The sequence below is a fragment of the Cardiocondyla obscurior genome, linkage group LG12 (assembly GCF_019399895.1).
Source record: "Cardiocondyla obscurior isolate alpha-2009 linkage group LG12, Cobs3.1, whole genome shotgun sequence".
Classification (NCBI taxonomy): domain Eukaryota; kingdom Metazoa; phylum Arthropoda; class Insecta; order Hymenoptera; family Formicidae; genus Cardiocondyla; species Cardiocondyla obscurior.
Genome location: NC_091875.1, coordinates 1,714,374 through 1,734,489, shown reverse-complemented (window position 1 = coordinate 1,734,489; position 20,116 = coordinate 1,714,374). Strand labels below are relative to the sequence as shown.

The 20,116-nt window shown below is 35.1% G+C and overlaps 3 protein-coding genes across 5 annotated transcripts; 2 read left to right on the top strand and 1 right to left on the bottom strand.

Moving 5' to 3' along the window:
* Positions 1–490: 490 nt before the first annotated feature.
* On the bottom strand, positions 491–5,217 carry LOC139107373 (beta-galactosidase). The gene is made up of 10 exons (XM_070664940.1): positions 4,904–5,217; positions 3,827–3,999; positions 3,207–3,357; positions 2,943–3,006; positions 2,721–2,815; positions 2,251–2,481; positions 2,000–2,171; positions 1,747–1,868; positions 1,174–1,575; positions 491–1,004 (listed from the first exon to the last, which is right to left on the bottom strand). Exons 1-10 carry the CDS (start codon positions 4,976–4,978, stop codon positions 603–605), a joined length of 1,887 nt encoding a protein of 628 aa, XP_070521041.1. The 5' UTR covers positions 4,979–5,217; the 3' UTR covers positions 491–602.
* Positions 5,218–8,541: 3,324 nt separating this feature from the next.
* LOC139107374 (organic cation transporter protein) lies at positions 8,542–15,815 on the top strand. Of its 3 annotated transcripts, none has more exons than XM_070664943.1 (10): positions 8,542–8,614; positions 10,313–10,401; positions 11,889–12,214; positions 12,344–12,447; positions 12,528–12,682; positions 12,805–13,115; positions 13,282–13,594; positions 13,935–14,116; positions 14,275–14,411; positions 14,848–15,815. In XM_070664943.1, exons 2-10 carry the CDS (start codon positions 10,368–10,370, stop codon positions 14,900–14,902), a joined length of 1,617 nt encoding a protein of 538 aa, XP_070521044.1. In that variant the 5' UTR covers positions 8,542–8,614; positions 10,313–10,367; the 3' UTR covers positions 14,903–15,815. The 3 variants fall into 3 exon arrangements, with proteins under 3 accessions (XP_070521044.1, XP_070521043.1, XP_070521042.1); XM_070664942.1 differs by having other exon boundaries at positions 8,584–8,709; XM_070664941.1 differs by lacking the exon at positions 8,542–8,614 and having other exon boundaries at positions 8,754–10,401.
* A 120-nt stretch (positions 15,816–15,935) lies between these two features.
* Y-f (yellow-f) lies at positions 15,936–20,116 on the top strand. The gene is made up of 6 exons (XM_070664944.1): positions 15,936–16,039; positions 16,548–16,811; positions 17,088–17,287; positions 17,390–17,597; positions 17,712–18,047; positions 18,403–20,116. The coding sequence occupies exons 2-6, from the start codon at positions 16,550–16,552 to the stop codon at positions 18,612–18,614; spliced, it is 1,218 nt and encodes a 405-aa protein (XP_070521045.1). The 5' UTR covers positions 15,936–16,039; positions 16,548–16,549; the 3' UTR covers positions 18,615–20,116.

Below are 20,116 nucleotides of genomic sequence, written 5' to 3'. Positions count from 1 at the left end.
TTTTCTCGCGGCGTATAAACTACCGTTAAACGTTTCCCCCGAGTCCTTTCACGGCTCTGATAACGCGTGAAGTATTCAGATAACGCAATACGGACGCCCGCGAAACTTTCGGCGGATCGAATAATATAAATATCAAATTGTTTTTCCATGGAATTGGTAATCCCATAATCCTACGTATTGTAAATAAAAAAAAAAAAAAAAAAGATAGGAAGGATTTATTTTGTTAGAAAATACTTTCCTGTCGTAGCAGTGATTTTATGAGACTAGAAAAGTATTTACGTGGGAAAAGAATTATTTAGAGTGTTTAGAGTAAAATCAGGATTTAAAAAATTCGAAGCTTGAAACATACTTTTCTCTTATTTTAAATTGTTAAAAAAGTTGTCGCAGCAATAAAACCGTAATGGTTTGAAAGAAAAACAATCTGAGCTGCGGCATTTTTAGGTCCAGCTAAAAAGGGGTTTGCTTGAAACGAATATAGTAGCATTAAGTATATATTTTAAAATATTTTATCAGTATGTATTAAAAGCATAGAAAGAAAAAAAAAGACGTACATGATCCAACAATACTTTTTATAATTTTACTTAATTACCTAAGCTTAGAGTTTAATTCAGCGTACCCAGATTCGGCACGGGTTGGAATATCATCCTTCTCGCGACCGGCACGTATTCTAGTTCTAATATAATTAACTCGTTCTGGCCTATGCGAAGGTATGGAGCTGGAATGTAAAGAGTTATTTGCGGCCCTACCACCGGCCAATATCTCCCGAGATTGTAACCGTTTACGAAGGCCACCCCTTTTCCCCAGCCGGTGGTATCTAAGAACGTGTCCAGCGGTTGTTCGAAGATTTTGAAATGTCCGCGTAGAAATACTGGACCGTTGTGCAGAGTGCCGCTTTCGATCTCTATAGCCGAAAGGTTCCAAAGGGTGGACACGTCGGAAAATGTATACCCCGTCATGTTCCAGTTAGTCAGCAGGGTGTCGCTGATAGTCACGTTCGATATGCCCTGAGACGCGAAATTTCTTTCATTGACGAGCATGCTCGTTAAATAATAATTTTAATAATAATTTAAATTAAAATCTAAATTATAATTGTATTAATAAAAATTAAATAGCAATCTATTAAATAATAATTCGAAAAGTTAACATGTTAGAATCGTTTAGGTGTCTCAATACCTTGAAATCGTGGATATCGTTGCCGTAATTTAAGCGACCCTGGTTCTCCACGAGCAGCCCCAAGTGGCTGCCATAAGGGTTCTCTAGTGGTAAAGTAAATATCTTATCTATGCGACTCAAAGTACCAGACAGCTGATTATCCACGTAAACCAGCGCTCTGTCCTTCGTTATTGCTCGCAGTATAGCCGGGTCTGAGAAAGACGGCGGCAGGTAAGTCTCGTAAAAGACAAAGCCTTGATTTACGGACAGAGACTCGAAGGTTTTCGGATGGACCGCAGCCTCCCGGATCACCGCGAATGGAGATCGACTGTCGAGCAATTTCTGTACCGGTTCCAATAACACTCGGCCGTAACTGGCCTTCGAAGACCTGGTTGGCAGGGACATATTTGGTAACGGTAGATACTGAAATTTCAAAGGGCACGTGAACCGAATTATAAAATTAATTTAAGGTAAAAGACTTCTTCCGTGATACCAATAGCGACGCGTTTTTTTTTTTTTTTTTTTTTTTTTGCGAGCTTAAAGCACCAAGTTGAAACGCGTGATCTATTATCATAAAGAAATTTAGAAACGTACGAGGCCGATGACGTCCCTTATGGCAAAGTACTTATCCGTCGGATCTCCGGCTTCGGTTAAAGGAGCATCGTAATCGTACGAGGTCAATTGTGGACTGTACACATCCACTCCGCCGTTAGCTCCTGTGAACGATCGTCGAATAAATTAAAACGAATTCCCGACGTAATCGATTGACGACTGCACTAACTAACTGCCTCGGCTCATCTTATTTCTAATCGTACTTATTTACGAAATAACGAAAGAGATTACCAACCGGAAGTGAAGCCGAAATTCGTGCCGCCGTAGAACATGTAAATGTTAACGGAAGCGTTCAAGGCGAGCATTTCTCTCAACGTTTTAACGACAGCCTCCGTTTTCACTCTCTGAAAAGTTTCTCCCCAGTGCGTCAACCAGCCCGGATAGAACTCGGAATTCACTAGAGGACCCTGTCGATTAACAGTCGTAAACAAACGTCCTAATATTTATTAATTAATTCGCGATTTCTTAGAGGGTAGTGGCGCTTACTCTTGGCTGATAAAGACGCATGGCTTGAAAGCTCGACGTCACGTTACCGGACGTTCCAAAGTCGACGGTGGCATACGCCCCGGGAACGAATCCGCACCGAAGATAACTTGCAGAATTACCGTCGGTTGTGTACAAAAGGGCTTTGTCGCCAACTTTTGCGACAAACACGTCTTTCAATATGTTCAAGTACTCCGTATCGCAAGCGTTATAGCTGCCGTATTCATTTTCTACCTGTAGACGCGATTAAAGTTAAAGCATCGTAAAAATAAAGAACCCAACGCGCGTATTAAAATACATATCGTTCAAAATTAGCTCAATCAACAAAAAGTGATAGCGTGATAAAGCGATAACGTTGAAATATTAGTTAATCTTTATCTCGAAAAACAAAAGATATAATTTTAAGGCAATTATAATGTTGCGTAAGTTATGTAACTATACCGACGTTTTCCTATTTTTTAGATAAGTGTTACCTGAACCATAATTATCGGCCCCCCATTGCCTCTTAAAAGCGGCCTTACTTTGTCCAACACCTGATTTAAATACAACGACGCGTATGTCACGAAATCTGTAGAGATAGAAAGATTTCTAAGTGAATTATAGTCTACAATTAGCTGCAATAATTAAAAAAATATATATTACACGTATTTTACACGTTCTTATATAATTATTCAGTGAAACGTATTATAATTTACCTGAATCTTTCGTACGCAATTTTATATTCGGTACTTCGCGAAGCAACCAATATGGTAAGCCACCCTAAAAACAGATTATTTAGGTTATAAATAATAATAATTTCTAAACTATATTATTTAATTTTTTTTTAGTTTATAAACTATATTATTTAAAATTAAAAAAAAATGTAAAGTGAAATTTTTAAGTTTTATCTCAGTTATGACAGATTGGAACGTAACCGGTTATGCCGATTATCCTGCTAAACAATTAATGTGCATATTTACCAAATCTCTTTCCGCGCAAATGTATGGACCCGGTCGCAATAGCACAAGCAAATTTTCCTCTTGCGCGATATTTAAGAAATTTATTAGATCTGCGTCACCGGCCCAATTAAATTGACCCGGCTCCGGCTCGTGAAGGCTCCATTCGACATAACTGCACATCGCGAAGATTTAATTATTTATCAATTATTTCGCGACGTGTTAATTATTTTAAACGCCGTATAAAGTAAATAAAATTCTATTCGAATTCTATCGTGACGTTTAACGCGTTAATAATGATATCAATACATATATTATTTTGCGAAATCAGCATTACGTTTTTTGATCATACTTGGTCGTCAATCAGTTACTTGATGGACGAAGAAGAGATGTAATTTCATTATTTGTTAATGAAGTACTTTCACAGCAATAAAATAAATATAAACCTTTAAGTTGCGTGGAAGATAAATTTTTTTTAGAAACAAATTTTTTTTTTCTATTTAAAATATAATTTTATGATGATTTCGAAATGCAGAGTTGCCATATGCAAATTGCAGTAAAACTTAGCTAATATTATAATGTTGTTACACTATTATATATAATAATAATAATGGCTGTCATTATGATAATTATATTTATCTTACGTGGAAACAGCGTTAAGTCCCGCGGCTCGCATTTTCCTTAAACGGTCCCTCCAATATTGCCTAGGCGCTCGAAAATAATGAAAACTACCGGACACGTATCGAAAAGGTTCTCCATCCAGTAAAAACTGATTATTTGCGTAATCGACTTCGAAACCGTATCGCCATTGCGTATCCTGTAAGAACTTATTCTAAACTCTTACCTAATAAAATTAGCTTTATAAAAAACGATGCGTTATTTATTAAATTTCCATCTCGCAATTTAATTGACGTTACGCATCGATTTTATAATCCGTGTAGAATGTGCCATGTATTTATTTTTCACGATACCAAGGCTCTTGCGTAAAAATATATAATTTCCTTTAACGTTCTCCACGAGTTCTACTTTTTTGTAATAGAGGGTCATCGTTTGAGGTCGGTTATTGTACGAACGGTTCATTCTACGACTCTTTCACTTTCGCTTTCTAACTTTATCTAAACGGTATTATTGCTCAGACTCCGATAGGTTTTAATCATAGAGATAAATTTACACATTATCACATAGGACCATGTACCCGCATACATTCTATGATATCGTTCTAACGCGCGCGCTTCTCGCCGTAAGAGTAAATGAATCGTTACACGCTCGTAATAACGTGATTATATTTTATTTTTCTAAACATCGTGTCGAATAATTTGAATGCACGTTTGAACGTTATTAGAAATTTTAATTAATTACTTCGCTCGAAAGAAATTGTTAAAAAAAAATTGCAAAAATTTAATACGTTTTTAACACAAGTTCACGTATGTTTGCGTGTAAAGAAAAAAAAAAAAAAGATTTTACATGCAAGTAATACATCACTTTTATTCGATCAACGGTGGCTATATCTGGAGTACGAGGTCGAGGACAATTGTCAATCGGTCAGGCTCAATCTTTATGACTTGCATTCGAATTTATAAATATAATTTTCATTGAACGTACATTGCAAGTGTATGACTCGTTGAAAAATAAATACGTTTAGCAGCATGCTGCAAAATAGGCGTGTGTGCATATTAAACGTATATAAAATATAAAAGATTATATAATAGCGTTTAACATACGTTACTTGGTAAATTAACTGTCTCCGATAACGCAGCACCTAATGCCAAGGCTACCACGAGCATTGACGACCACATTTTTCAAACGTATAAATTCTTTCGTCGTATTCCAATCGTACTTTTTAATGCGTTTGTTAATTCACTGTTCGCGCTCGAGCGTCACTGACGTGTTTGACGCTAGCCTAAGATAAGTTACACTGATGCCTAAAGTTTATCACCAAACTCCTCGATTGCGCTTAAGTATCGGCTCGTCATGGAGCAGGTACACGCACGCGCGTATATTTGAATATTTAAAAAATAAATAAAAAAAAAAAAACTCAAAAAAGCGTTGTGCTGAAATTGAGTTTCTCAGTTTTTTTCTTGCGTTATATGTTCTTTGTACAATTTAAACTACACTTTGCGATAATTTTGCAGGAAAGAAGCATATTTTGTTTAAACTTTTAGTGTATTCTGCATAACCTTTATATATGACTTCACCTAAATAAACGTAGATAATTTTAAATATTTGCATTAATTACTTTTCATTCAACTTTGTAAAAACATGTCTTTTGCATATAATTAATATTTTTTGATACCGTTTTTATCTGTCATAGATAACAACTTAAATGATAAGAACATGTCTGGAAGTATATTTCTTTAAATTATTAAAATAATTTTCTACTTTTTATAAAGAACGTATTGCTATAAATTGTGTCATTGATACGTAATAAAAGAATATAAATGTTTCATTTTTTAAATCAATACGTTCGATGTAAAGAATGCAGTTCAATTAAAACCATATGTGTGGAACATTAGATACGTACAGATTATCGTTTAAAGGTAAGTAGTATAGAATGTAGCAGCAAAATGTATTCTTGCGCCGCTACACGTCGCGAATGTTAAGTTTCTCGTTGGAAAGCTAAAGGTAATTAATAATCTCGGGGGTAAGTTCATGAATTATAATTTAAAAATAAAATTAAAAAAAAATAGCAATATGCTTTCAACGTGGCTCAATGCAAGAGCCGACAATAAACACATTTGTAATATTAAAACTAATGTTTTACATTAGAAAAATGCACCAAACTATCAAGAAGCTATTTACCTATATTTAAAAAACAAATTTTTTTTTTTATCTTTGTACAATATTGCAAAGGAAAAATAACATTAAACATTAGTTGCATTACGCGTTTAGATGATGAAATATATAACGACGTTTAACCAGACATACAATTCGGACATTATTATTATATAAACTCGTATCCTGGTTACACACGAGTGATTTAGAAACTTTGAGGTCATCAAGCATTTGTCGTGATGAAGGATAATTGAGCTGCCGGTATAAAGATATATATCATATTCGGCAATTCTTATTAATTGGTAAATTTCTACATTCCTGGACTTTTTACGACCTACCGCTAAAATATTTGAGCTAAAAAAAAAAGAAGCATTTGAGACGTTTTTTTGAATCACAAAAATAATCCACGCTTAAATAGAGGAGATTAATATTTAAAAGAAAAAAAAATAGCTGATAATGCGTCACAAATTATGTTTAAAAAAAAATTCAACAATTTTGTGAAGACTTCAAGACGTAAAAAAATGAAATTGTACTATTAAAGCGCTATAAAACACCGACCGAATTGTTTCTTCGATTAGCGCGCGGTGGTCAACAAATTTGTGACAATTAAGCCACTTAATGCAGATGCCACACGTGGAAATATCTATGTCTTGTGCGTCGTGTGTTCGGCATTCGCATACTCACAAATATTTTTAAGAGAATAAGTTAATTGGGGTTAACGGGAAGAAAACTGTGCTGCAGCCAGCTCTTTTGCACATTTAATAATCGGGCGTATAATATTGGCGTGTAATGCGAGATTAGACATCACATTTTTTTAATAAATGTAGAAAGACCAACTAATTATTTTTTATATAAATTATAATATACGTCATTAAAAATTTTAAAGCATTAACTGACAATTTAATGTTTTTGGTAAAATCTTAAATTTGTAATGTAACTTTTCTAAAATATATCATCCACGTTTCAACTTTAGACTGGTTAAACTTTATAGAAGTAAAAAAATGTTACACCGAGAAAATCCCAGCGTAAAAGTCGATTTTAATACCTTTGATATATTATAAAATAGGTGTAACATAAATAACATAAATAAAAAAAATTGCAATTTAATTTGCAATTTTTATTATTTACATAATCAATAGCCGAATAATAACTGAAAATAAAATATTAAAAATATACGAATACATGCGTTATTAAACGTACACTTTGGTTCTAAAATATTCTTATCAAATATTCGTGCGCTTTTATTTGAAATATAGTATTCATGTATCTCCATATAATCTTTTTATCAGAAAAATCCAGTATAATTTTCGAATGCGCTTTATATATATTTAAAAAAAATCTTATTAAAAAAAGTTAGTTTTATTTTAATTTCTTCTCTTTTCGACATTAAAAATAATGCGAAATTAAATAAGAAATAAGCTTGTATTACTGTTTCACGTCTGTGAAGTTTAATTCGCAGCAGGCTCTTTCTTTTTAAGTGTATGAAACTCTTCGAGACCTAACTTTTAAACCTCGATAGCGTTTTTCCCCGAGAGAATTTCTGCGTCGTTCTCCAATTCCCGGCGTATTCGACGCGTCTGACATTTCCGCCTCGTTGTATGTTCGTTGTACAACATTTATTGACACAAGCGTGCACAAAATGCGTATCTATGATTTTCTCGTTAAAGCGATTTAATGATTTGCCATTACTCAATTAAATTCAAACATAAATTATCAGCTAAAGTGTAATCTTGATTATCGCGCGGCTGCTCGCAACTTTCCTGAATAAATATGGTATTTTAACTATTACAATAGCACGTTATTACGAAAGGATGAAATAAGCTTTTGTTTCCGACACATTATTATCACACAATTATAATTATAACAAATAATATTGTCAAAAATAAAAAGTTGTCAAAATATAAAAATGTCTTTTCTTTTTTTACTTTAAATAAATAATATTTACTTTAAACAGTTCGATCTGTAGATCAAGACTTTGTGATCAACATTTCACTTGTCCAGGCACTTTAATTATGATATATGTTAAAGCAACTGCACGTTCATCAAGCTATGCAAATTGAACCTCGGTTAGATTCTTTCCTTGACATTAGAATATCATTCAATGACTGTTAGACAGTACAAAATATTTTTTCTTTTTTTTGTAATAATATTTCAAATAATGCTAAGTATGTGTCGCTTTACGCAACCAGCGATTTGCGTATATAATTATCATTAAACAATTTATAGGAGCGATACATCCAAAGAAGAATTTTTTTTCCGCGAAATGCTTATTTTATTCGATACTATTAAACGTCGTACGTAAAAAAAGAATTTTGCAGGAAAAAATTGGTGCAAAAAGCGTGCAACAAAGTCGCGGAATATTGAGAATGCAACTGATGCGAACGTATTCGTAATTAATATTCCACGATGACTTGACGAGTGATCCGGGAAGATGCTGCGGTCACATTCCTATCATCTCGCGCGCAAAATTGCAGGTTACAAGCCCGATGTGTTTTCTCGCAATTCTATGTAACGGCGCCGCGTCCCGACATGACGTTTGGCGCCGGCATCCCTCCTCTTCGAGATGGAGAACAAGTGGCTTGAAAGACTTTTCTTGACTTGCGTCTTCGGGTACGCGATAGTCGTTACGCTTGAGCCGTCGGTTTCACACGATTTCATAAGTAAGAACAAACTCATTTTCTAGTAACGCTCGTATTAATGTGACAACCACGCGAGTGCGTCCCAATTCCACCTTTCAATCTGACCGGATTTTCGAGTAAGCACGATTCGAATTAATGCGTCGTCGTACAATCAATACGCTTGTAATGTGCGTGACACGAGTTCTTTTAAGGGGGAGGAAATCTTCTCTGTCGATATTAAAATTTTGATTGTTTAAAAGAAAGAAAAAAAAAATCTCTGGGATATTAAAGCCATTATCGTCAACAACATATTTTTCAATTTCGATAAAGTAAAGATGGGTGTTACATTATATAATTTATTATTAGAGCTTGAGATCTCAAAAATATTATTGTGCAGAAAATTAATTTTTGTGCGGAAAGAATATTTATTAAAAATGTTTCAGTACCTATCGTGCTATACAGCAGCCAGAGATTAAATAAAACCTTCATTTTAAATATAAAATTTTACATTCCTAAAGTTTAACTTGCAATAAATTCTTTTCTCGAATTTCCATCTTGTTTATGACTTATCGCAAAGAAATATCGTGAAGGAATGTACGTACCGTGGAAATTATGGCGTGTTTCTTGTAGCCTGACATGCTTAAAAAAAAATAAAAAAAGAAAATTGAGTTGTGCGGATTGGGCCTGTAAGAAATCTCCTTAAAACAGGACATTTTTGTGACTACATATCGTCTGTAATTTCCGCGCGTAAATCATAATTAGGCTGCGGCGGGCATGATAACAGTAATAACGCGGTAATAACAGCGAAGAAAAGTTGTATCTGCGAGAGGAGTCATTGGAACGCCGGCGATTTTTCTGCGCCCTTCATAACGGGGTTCGCTCCTTTCTTTCCATTTCTGTTTTTCTTTCTCTGTTTAAGTTCAACGTCCTAGCTGTTATTCGCATTAACTTTATAAACGTCGCTAGCCGATCATCACATCTCCCTATTTATCTTCCCGGGGCGTAACGCTTTATTACCCGCCAACGTTTTATTGTTAGTTATTACAATATAACACTTGAGACTGAGAATAAACTCTTAAAAAAAGTTAAACATATTACATCCATCGCGATACCTATATTAATATCGCGAGCGAGTACTAATAAGCGCACAAAAAGAACGAGCACATTTATTTAAATTGTAGCTACTGTTTTCTCCATTTAGCCCGCCAGTGTGTACTTATGTCATAACTTATCTGACAGCTGGGAATAACTGGAAATTATCTCCGCGATTTGAATGAGATAAAAGGTGAATGCTAATGCGAAGCTTGTAATTACTCGCGCAGAGCAAATATGCATATGCGTGACGTGAGGGGCGCTTGTCGTCAGCTCCGCGACTTCTGTACGTTATGAAATGTAGGTTTAATCGCGGCGAGTAATGATAATTAATTTGTAACCGCCGAACTATACCAGTTACCGTGATACATATACGAGGTCGAAGGAATGTTCGTTATTGCGAAAAAGAATTTTCCTGCAACTCTGCTGCAAGTAGGAGAGGTACAAGAAGTAGGCGACTGAGTGAAAGGAGAAAAGAAATCAGAAATAGAAAAATAAGATCGCCGAGCCATGTGTGAATTGTCTATCGTGCTCGTTAAAAAAAATAATAATAATTGCCGACGAATAATAGATATTTAATTAATAATGCATGTACTGTTATCTTCAAATTCTCGCTCGCGCACTTATGTGCACTGCTCGATGTTGCAGGTATCCGAGTACAGAAAAAATAAGAATTTAGCGGAACGTGAAAGCAGACAGTGATATGAAGAAAACGAAAACGAACGCTTCTGAATATGGTACGTTTGCAGTGTAATTTTAAAATTTGTTTAAAAAATTTTTATAAACGTAAAAGATTTTTGTTTCTTTTTTTTTTTGGCGACCTGAGTGAAAAAAAAAACCCGTCAAAAAATGATGCGCGTGACAAAAGTCGATTCCAAATTTCGTTAAAAAATTTTTCTTGGCTTAAAAATTTGAGCCGTTTATTTTGGCGCGCGTACACATACACGTAATAACGCTAGGATAAGTTTGTATCGCATGATAAAGGCATGGCAGCTTGAAAGGCAAGACTGACCTTTCGAGCTGCCGAAGAAGGATGTCGACGTAAGTTGCAGTGTCCGAGATCGAAGGTTGTCTTGATGTCTCGAGGTTAGCATGCATTTTATGGTTCACATGCACTTTCTAGCGTTTTTCCTTCTTCGAACTGGTTTTGTCGTTATTTTACGCCATAATTGTATAATAATGTCCGTATTGTTGAACCCGAGCTCAGAGTAACAATTGTTATTACATTTATCAAGGGTCTCACTGTCAATTTTCTTATTTCGCGTACACGATATAATATTGAATGCACATATAATATTGAAAAAAAATATATAAAATAAGAAAAGACTTTTCTGTGTAATTAAAAAAAAAATGATTTAACGTAGACATTCAAATCTTATTACTCGGAAATTATGCCTAAAAGAAAAAAAACAAAAGAGGGAGAGAGAGAAAGAGTTATTTAATTTATAAATATTAATGAATTACTTGTCAAGAACAAGCGAGGTTAATTCTTTATTACGCAGCCATCTTATCTAACAATTGAAATTATAATTATTGATGATTTAATTTCGATTTGCTAGTACTGAATAAGGAAAATCGCAAATTGTTTTTCATGTCTATGAACTAATGGACTTGTTTTCTCGGTTCTTATTAGTTTCTATGTAAATAGGCGATTGTTTTCATGCTCCGTTACTCAAGCATGTTACCATTTTTCGCAAACCATTATACATATATTGATAATCATTAACTGTCACTTGTGCAAATAGAGTTTGCTTAATCCACCTGACAGATTTGTTTGAACGACCGTCACGAACTCCATTGTTCTCATAAAGTAAAAATATTCGTATTAGAAACGGATTTTCTCTTAACAATATTTCTTTTTTGTTCTCTAAATCAAAATAATGACTACATTATTTTAATCTAAATATATTTTTCTAGCAGAATAAAAATTTGTGTGTACATTTCTCTCTCTTTTTTTTTTTTTTAATCTTTATGAGTATCAATAAATAATTTCACATCGATGTAACTGACGATGCTCATCTATGCAAAACTAATTGAGAAGCTATAAATCGTCTCAATTCACACAATAATGTAATGAATTTGTAATTAGACTCAAGAATAAATAATGCGCGTAATTGCAATGTACGAGTAAATATGCTAAATTAATTTTCTTTACAACAATATATTGCGCAGCTAGAGATTTCATGGGATAAATAAGCAAAAGAATATTTTCCTTGAATTACAGTACACGTGAATGCCAAGCAAGTGCCTAACGGTAAGGACGATCGTGCCAACTCGAACGCGAATGTCGACGCCGTGCAGATCGCGATTGGCAATCTCGGAAGATGGCAAATCGTCATTTGCCTAGCGATCTCCCTGGTCAAATTTCCGGTGGCGTGGCATCAATTAGCGATCGTTTTTATGGCCCCTCATCAAGATTACAACTGCACGGAGCCTGCGGCGGAGGAATACTCCGAGGACCAATGCATGGCCAATCTGAACGACACGCTAGTTAAATGCACGGCGTGGGAATACGACAGAAAAATATTTCCCGAGACTATTACGTCGCAGGTAAATGCACCATGCTTCTTCGAAGATCAAGCGCAAACATTTGTGAGCCTAGCATAGCGCGGCGAGAAAAATATTAACCGTCGATTTGAAAATGAAAAGGATTAATTAATGGCCCTATCGTTGTTTCAGTGGAACTTAGTCTGTGATCGAACGCACTACGCGAATATACAGCAATCTATTCTTATGTTCGGAGTGCTACTCGGTAATATCATTTTCGGGAGTTTGGCGGACAGGTGAGTATCAATGACTTCGAATCGTACAGCCGCGAAAGTAAGTGAGAAATTAATTGAAAACTGTGCACGAATATTCACAGATACGGCAGGAAAATGCCGCTGATGGTTTCCGTTGTTCTTCAACTTTTGTCAGGTATCGGCTGCGCCGTAGTACCTTGGTTTTACGCGTTATTACTGATGAAGTTGTTAAGTGCTTTAGCCACTGGAGGCACGATGGTTACTAGTTACGTTATTTGTAAGTGAATTCTCTACTATTTATAACATTAATTTAAATCATCTACAAAAGAAAATTTTTTTTTCCTGTTAATAAAGTAACTTAATAATTTTTTAATTATTAAAAAAATATATATCTTTCAGGTATGGAAATAGTAGGTACAAAATGGCGTGCTGCCATCACCGTTTTGTACCAAATTCCATTCAGCTTAGGCCACATGTCGCTGGCGGGACTTGCATTCTGGTTTCGACACTGGCAACAGCTACAAATTGCCATCACACTTCCATCTATTGTTCTATTAAGTTATTGGTGGATAGTACCCGAGTCACCTAGGTGGTTACTGGCTATGGGAAAGCAGAAGGAAGCCTGTGAGATTTTGCAAAAAGGAGGCGAGATGAATAAAGTGGAAAATGTGGACGTTCGTGAAGTAGTTAGGAAACATTGCTTGCATCAGGTACAGAAGTAAACTATTTAAATTCGAATATCTGCATTAATTAAATCTGCACTAATCGAAGAGAAGAATTTTTTTTGAGAGAAAAAAAAAAAATTGTATATACATATAATTATATTACACGCAGTTTCAAGTTTTAATTTTAGCATTTGATCGCATTTTGTTTTAGGATCTTAAAAAATCTACGCTGGATTACAAAGCTTCGTTTTTCGACTTGGTTCGCACGCCGAACATGCGGGTGAAGTCACTCTCTATTTTCTTTAACTGGGTCGTTTGCGGAATGGGCCTGTTCGGCATATCGCAGTATATTGGCCAGGTCGGCGGCGATATTTTCATTAATTTCGCAGTGTCTGGTGCCATACAGATTCCGGGAAACTTTGTCGCCTGGTGGGCAATGAATACGCTGGGTCGACGAATTACCCTGATTTGCAGCAATTCTATAAGCGGAGTGGCCTGTCTATTTCTAATCATCGTATCAAACAGTAAACGATTTCTAAATATAATTAACCGTTATGCTTTTTGCAATTCGCGCTTGATCGTGATTTTACATAAAAACTATTGTTTCTATATTTAAAGCTTGGTAGCGCCATTATTTTACAAGTTTTTATTATTAAAAAATTATTTTCTCCTGTTTTCGCAAAATCTCTATCGACTAACGATTTTTTAAAATTTAAATTAATTAATCAATAAATTAATCAATAAGTTAATTAATTAATTACAAAAAATGTTTGTAATTTAAACAGCAAAGTTACGAGATTTTTGCAAAATAATAATTATAAATTGTTTAAGTATGTCGGTGTCGCAGTAATTCATTTTTTATAGATATGGCATGGTTAAGACTGCTCTTGGCATGTCTCGGTATTGTCGGCATGTCGGTGTCGTTTACAACAGTCTACCTTTTCTCCGGAGAACTGTTTCCTACAGTCGTAAGGAATATAGGGATCGGCGCGAGTAGCATGTGTGCCAGAATAGGCTCTATTCTAGCTCCCTTTGTGGTGTCTCTGGTAAGTCTGGCTGCTGTCAATTTGCAAATGTATTACGTGACGTTTTTTTTCTTACTTAGAAATATCAAATTAAATTATTGCCGCAATTTTGTCGAACGTCCGAGTGCCGCCAGTTGTCGATGAGTTTTCTAGATTACCAATCGCAGATATCGTTTCAGAGTTACATCGAAAAGTGGCTGCCGCCGACCATATTCGGGATTTTGCCACTGATCGGATCTGCATTGTGCTTGTTACTGCCCGAAACTGCCGAATGCACCTTGCCAGAAACGCTCCAAGATGGCGAAGAGTTCGGAAAGTAAGTTAATAAACCGGTTTGCAAACACAAATTGTAAATAGATTTCCTTTTGTGACAAAAAAAAAATTTTTTCCTCTTCAAATATTAACCGTTTCTATACTCGGGCATGTATGTATATCACATGTAAATGAATATTGACTTTTTTTATACATTATCAATTTTCCCGTGAAAAATTTGGCCGTTTCGTAAATAATGCAAGCAGAATAATGACACGTGGTAAAATCGATATTTAGGAGAATATTTTGAGTCCTCTTTGTATTTTTCATTTGCGGATTAAAAAAAAAAAAAAATAATAATAATAATAAAAATAAAAAATAACTTAATATATGCTCGTATATAGAATACGGATATAAATTTTGTTGAATATTACGATTTGTGTTCGAATATAATTTGAGTGCGGTCTAAATTATAAAACACGGTGCTTTTTTATATGCAGGCGGCGTAAGTCGAAAGAAAAACGTGGAGATTTCGAAGCGGAAGCGGCGTTATGAGAAAAACTACCGTCACAATAAAGCCTTAAATATTTTAAATAAGTCCAGACGCACGAGCGCGCACACGTGCGCGCATTGTATTAAAATATTAAATTGTAACCCCGAATGTTAATCAAGTGCCAGTGAAAAGCAAATCACGTGCGCACATTTAGAAATTCTATTTATTACGCTATTTTCGTTAAAGTAGTACGAATAGTTTTGCAGTCGTTCACCTCATCGACTTTTTGATTCATGTTTTTTATGATATTACTATACTATGAACTTAGTATTTTATAAGAGATATATGTAAGAAAAAATATTTTTAGAACCTCACAGTTAGTGTTACTGCGTTCATCGAGGAGCTCAGGCACGAGTATTAATTGAACAAAGTATTAATTAAATTTTTTTACTGCCAAACAAATAAGAATAAGTAACTACTGTGTAAGACTATACCGAATGTATATATAAATAGAAAATTTTTTTTGTAAGAAAGGCATTACTTATTTATTAAATACTCGATGAGTCTCGAAGCCGGCAATATTCCGTTCCCTTCCGTTCGAATCGATATACCGTTATTCACTTTTACTTTCTTGCACGTAGCATTTTATACAAAGTAAGAAATAATACTTTATTATTTCACTCGTGACTAATGTTATACAAGATTTATTTACCGGATTTTGCTACAGATGGTTCTTAGAAATACATTTGTTTGATAATTGAGCAACACTTTACGCGCAAAATAGCTCCTCCGTTCAGCATGCGCAATTAAATAAATCGTGAATAATTTACGATTACCACGTTGCAGCATTGTTGTAATCTCTTTGGTTTTAGAGACAACCTTCGAATAAGGCGGATGCAATTAAAATTATTGATAATGAAAAAAATAGCAGATTTAAATTTTGCCGATTCAATATTTGGAAATATATAAAATTAAAATTGTAAGAAACAAAATCTTCATTAATAATATTTTATCTAACATTTTATTTGACATACGCGTAAAGATTTTCTTATCCAAGAGTCATCGACACTTACGCCTGGAAGAAGGTATAAAAGCCGATACATTCATACGTTATAGCGTCATTCCATCTCGTATCGTTCCAGAGAAGACTACTTTAATTTTCGATTTCCAGCCGTTTGTTCCGAAACCAGTTTCGAGCAGTGAGTATTCTAAAATCTTATTCAGCAATTTCGTTTTCCACATATTTTAAATATAATAGAAAACAATGTAAATCATTCTATAAATATTTCGAAAAATTCATGACAGTACGCATAAATATAAAAACGCTTTTTTTTCCCCCGCATTGATACGTGCATCTCCAATACGTCTCGGCGTAATCATTAATTTTATATAAGAGACGCGTCTCGTGATTTACAAAGAACTGTCTATTAAATATTATTAGTTATTGTATTTATTTCCCAGAGCGGCAGCCACTTGCAATTATATTCTCGATATTCAACACTAAATATAAAGTAAGAGATATAATATAAAAAATATATAAGAAATATAAATAATAATTTATAATCAACTCTTTTTTTTAATTAGAAAATATTCACGCGGATATTTTTGTATCATTTTTATATCTTGGCTGGGCTATGTTAACTGAAGGTTACGGGTAGTTTTAATATATAAATAAATAATCATTAAATGCGGATTGATTTTTTGCAGGTATGTTCTACCTGCTGTTCCTGGCCTACCTGGCCACGGCAAGCAGCCACACCTTCGATACCGTTTATTCTTGGAAACAGGTCGAATTTAAATTTCCAAATGATACCATTCGAAACGAGTATATAGCTTCCGGCAATTACATCCCGGAAAACAACATGCCATTAGGTCTGGGGATCTGGCACGAAAAAATGTTCGTCACAATACCGCGATGGAAGAACGGTGTTCTATCTACGTTAAATTACTTTTCAAAAAGCGACGACAAACGTAAGTTTATACAGTTGAATTAAATTGATTAAAAAATAATTAAATAAAATTAAAAAAAAAAAAAGTATATTCTATCACGCGAACTTTACAGCGTTATAATGTTAGGTTTATATTTAATATTTATTACAAGACTTAAAAATTCTATTAAATTCAAATTTTATTCCGCGCGACTAATGCAATAAATATTAAGTGTACATTAAAAAAAAAAAAAAAAAAAAAAAAACACTTTTCTGTATATATAACGAATAAATGTATCATATTTTATAATTTATGTAGACAGTCCAGTCTTAATGCCGTACCCTGATCTCGAGGCAAATAACATCAGTTTGCCCGATGGCCTCGTAAGTATATTCCGCATAAGAATCGATGCCTGCGACCGTTTATGGGGTCTCGACACAGGAGTAAACGACATTTTGGGAGACACGGAGGTCGTGCGCCCGATGAGACTTGTTGTGATCGATTTAAAGACTAATCAGGTATCGATAATTACGTTTGTAATTACTATTAACTTTTATATCTATGTTTCCAGCGTACGTTTCAAAATTCGAAATTATCTCATTCGCCGGTCTGTATTCCAGATTGCGCGCAGCTATACTTTGAAAGATACGGATGTAAAGCCTAATACATTCATTGCTGATCTCGTGGTCGATGTCGCACCCGAACAATGCGACAAAGCGTACGCGTATATGAGCGATTTGAGCGAATATGGCATAGTGGTGTACGACTGGGAAAAAAACGATTCCTGGCGGATTAATCATCACTTCTTTCATTTCGATCCACTGAACGGTAAGATCGAACAAAACCAGTAACTGCCTGCGGCGCCGATAAATATAGCTCTTTTTTTTTTTATTAAACTTACTTATTGTTTTGTAATAAACTTGTTTTTTTTTTTATTGACAGGTGATTACAATGTTAACGGCTATAACTTTCAGTGGACCGATGGCATTTTCGGATTGTCACTATCGCCGGTTTCCGTTAACAAAAATCGAAGGCTCTATTTCCATGCCATGTCCGGTATCACGGAATTTTCTGTGCCCACGGACGTTCTGCAGGACGATACATTGAAAAAATCAGTGGTTTACGATCATTTTCAGATTGTCGGCACGAAGGGACCGCGGACTCAAGGATCATCTTCCGTCATCGACCCAGAAACATGCGTTAACTATTTTACTCAGGTAAATAGGAACGGCATTGCGTGTTGGGATACTATGACGGAGCTGAATCCGGAGACATTCAGTAAGTAACGCACAACTAAATTATTAATGACCTGCATTTGTCATTAAATATCAATATATGTGATTTACACCGTTTCGAAAATTAATCAATAAAAGTAACAGGGTGCAAAAATTTATACTCATATTTTACAAAATTTTCTAATATTAAAATAATATCCAATGCAGTTCAAATATTTCATCAGAGATGTCTCTAACGTTCACAAGTAGCAAAGCATGTGTATTTCTTTAAACGATTTCGTTGTTATCATTTTTAAGAAAATAAAAAAAAAAGTTCTATTAAAAACAAATAGAAATTAATATCAATTTATTAATTTATTGATCTGTATTTTAACGCGTCAAAAAAATCTCGTTTGCAGAATTGGTAGCGCAAGACAACACGACACTGGTGTTTCCTCAGGACTTTGCTATCGATAACGAGTCTCGAAAATTATATGTCATCTCTAACAATTTGCAGAAATTCATGGGAGGTAGTTTCGATCCGAAGCAGACTAATTTTTTCATTACTTCAGCTGATCTCGAAACGTTGACCTCTATCTGCCGCGATGCAATGAAGGCATCAAAATCATGAAGAACAGTACTTCATATTTAAATGCGTCTACCATTGAATGAAATAATAAATGTATTATGTACTTTTTATATTTACAAACCAAAATATTGAATTCTTAATTAAAATAATTATTATATCTCTTTGGTCTAAAAAAAAATGTTTACAGATTTAATTGTACTTTTCTCTATTAAACGTATCAATCAAATTATTAATATATTATTTATCCTGACTAACCTCCTTTCTCTTAATTTAATTAAATAAAACAAGCAGATTACTATATTATTTCTCAAAACATCGACTTGACCGCCAAGTTCTTTTCATCAAGTAAAAGAATACACTAGCTTGCCATCCACATTTTTATTATTTTCATTATCGATCACGTACGTTTAATTTCTATATTTTTCTCATTAAACTTTGAACAGACCCATTCTCGTTTTAAACACGCGGGGCGCAAAAGTGTTTGGATAAAAAGGATCAGCTCGCGGTGAACGGCAAACAATCGGCGCGTATCTAATAAAAATCCCTGTTAGGGAATAAAAAGATATCAATTAATTAGTAGAAGTGAAGTCTACTTTCGTGGAATTGAAATTTCAGCGTGTCATTTTAAAATAAGCCGTCAACTATGTCGCTGGCTAGTCAATCCCTTGATAATTCAAGGAACTTTTAACTGCAACCTTTATAACTCCCGTGGTAGCTTCCGCCTCTCCCTTCCCCCGTCAACCCCGTCCTAGGAGCGCTACTTTCTTCCGCCCCCTTTACGACTGGTCTACTCTCTCTTTACGGAGCTGTACATCCTAAATAATTGATCCTAACGTAGTTGCCGGTGTTTTTATAACTGTTTTACCGCCCGCTCTCGCCGCTGTGATATACATTATTTAGCCCGTCGGTTTTTAAAGCGAAGTCGCCGGGGCGCGGAGGTGCGAAAAGACTGAAGGCCTACTCGTCGCCGCGCGTCTGAAGAATTAAAATGTATGCCAGCGGTCGTCGCTACCTACATTCAATTAAATCGCCAGATTTCGCGCGGCGCCATTAACCGCGCCGAGTAATCTCTCCGCGGAATAAGAAAACGGCCATCGCAGAGATTGCGTCTTCCACCTTTATAACGGTCCCCGGATTATACGGCGGAAAGGGGGAAAGACCGTGCGCGCGTTTCGCGCCCGATCGAAATCCGGCGCGTGATATGGAACTCTCCTAGGCGCGTTTCGGCATGCCGAATTACGCATACTGATGCGGCGATATCGATCATCTCCACTTGAGGCCGAATGATTCGTATGCAAAACAAGATACATTTTTTTTTTTTTTTCTAAATAATATACACGTATTTTTTCGTACCCCTCACCCCTGTCTCACCAATATTTTTGCCAAGCAACACCTCCATATGAATTATTCCGGAGACTCGTATCGCCCTCCCCCGAATCACGTAGTTGTCCGTATAAACAATACGTATATCGCGTCACACATTTTACAACTGCTCGTATCCGAGAAGCCTCGTTTCCACGCGATGCCCCTCCCCTCCCCCTTTC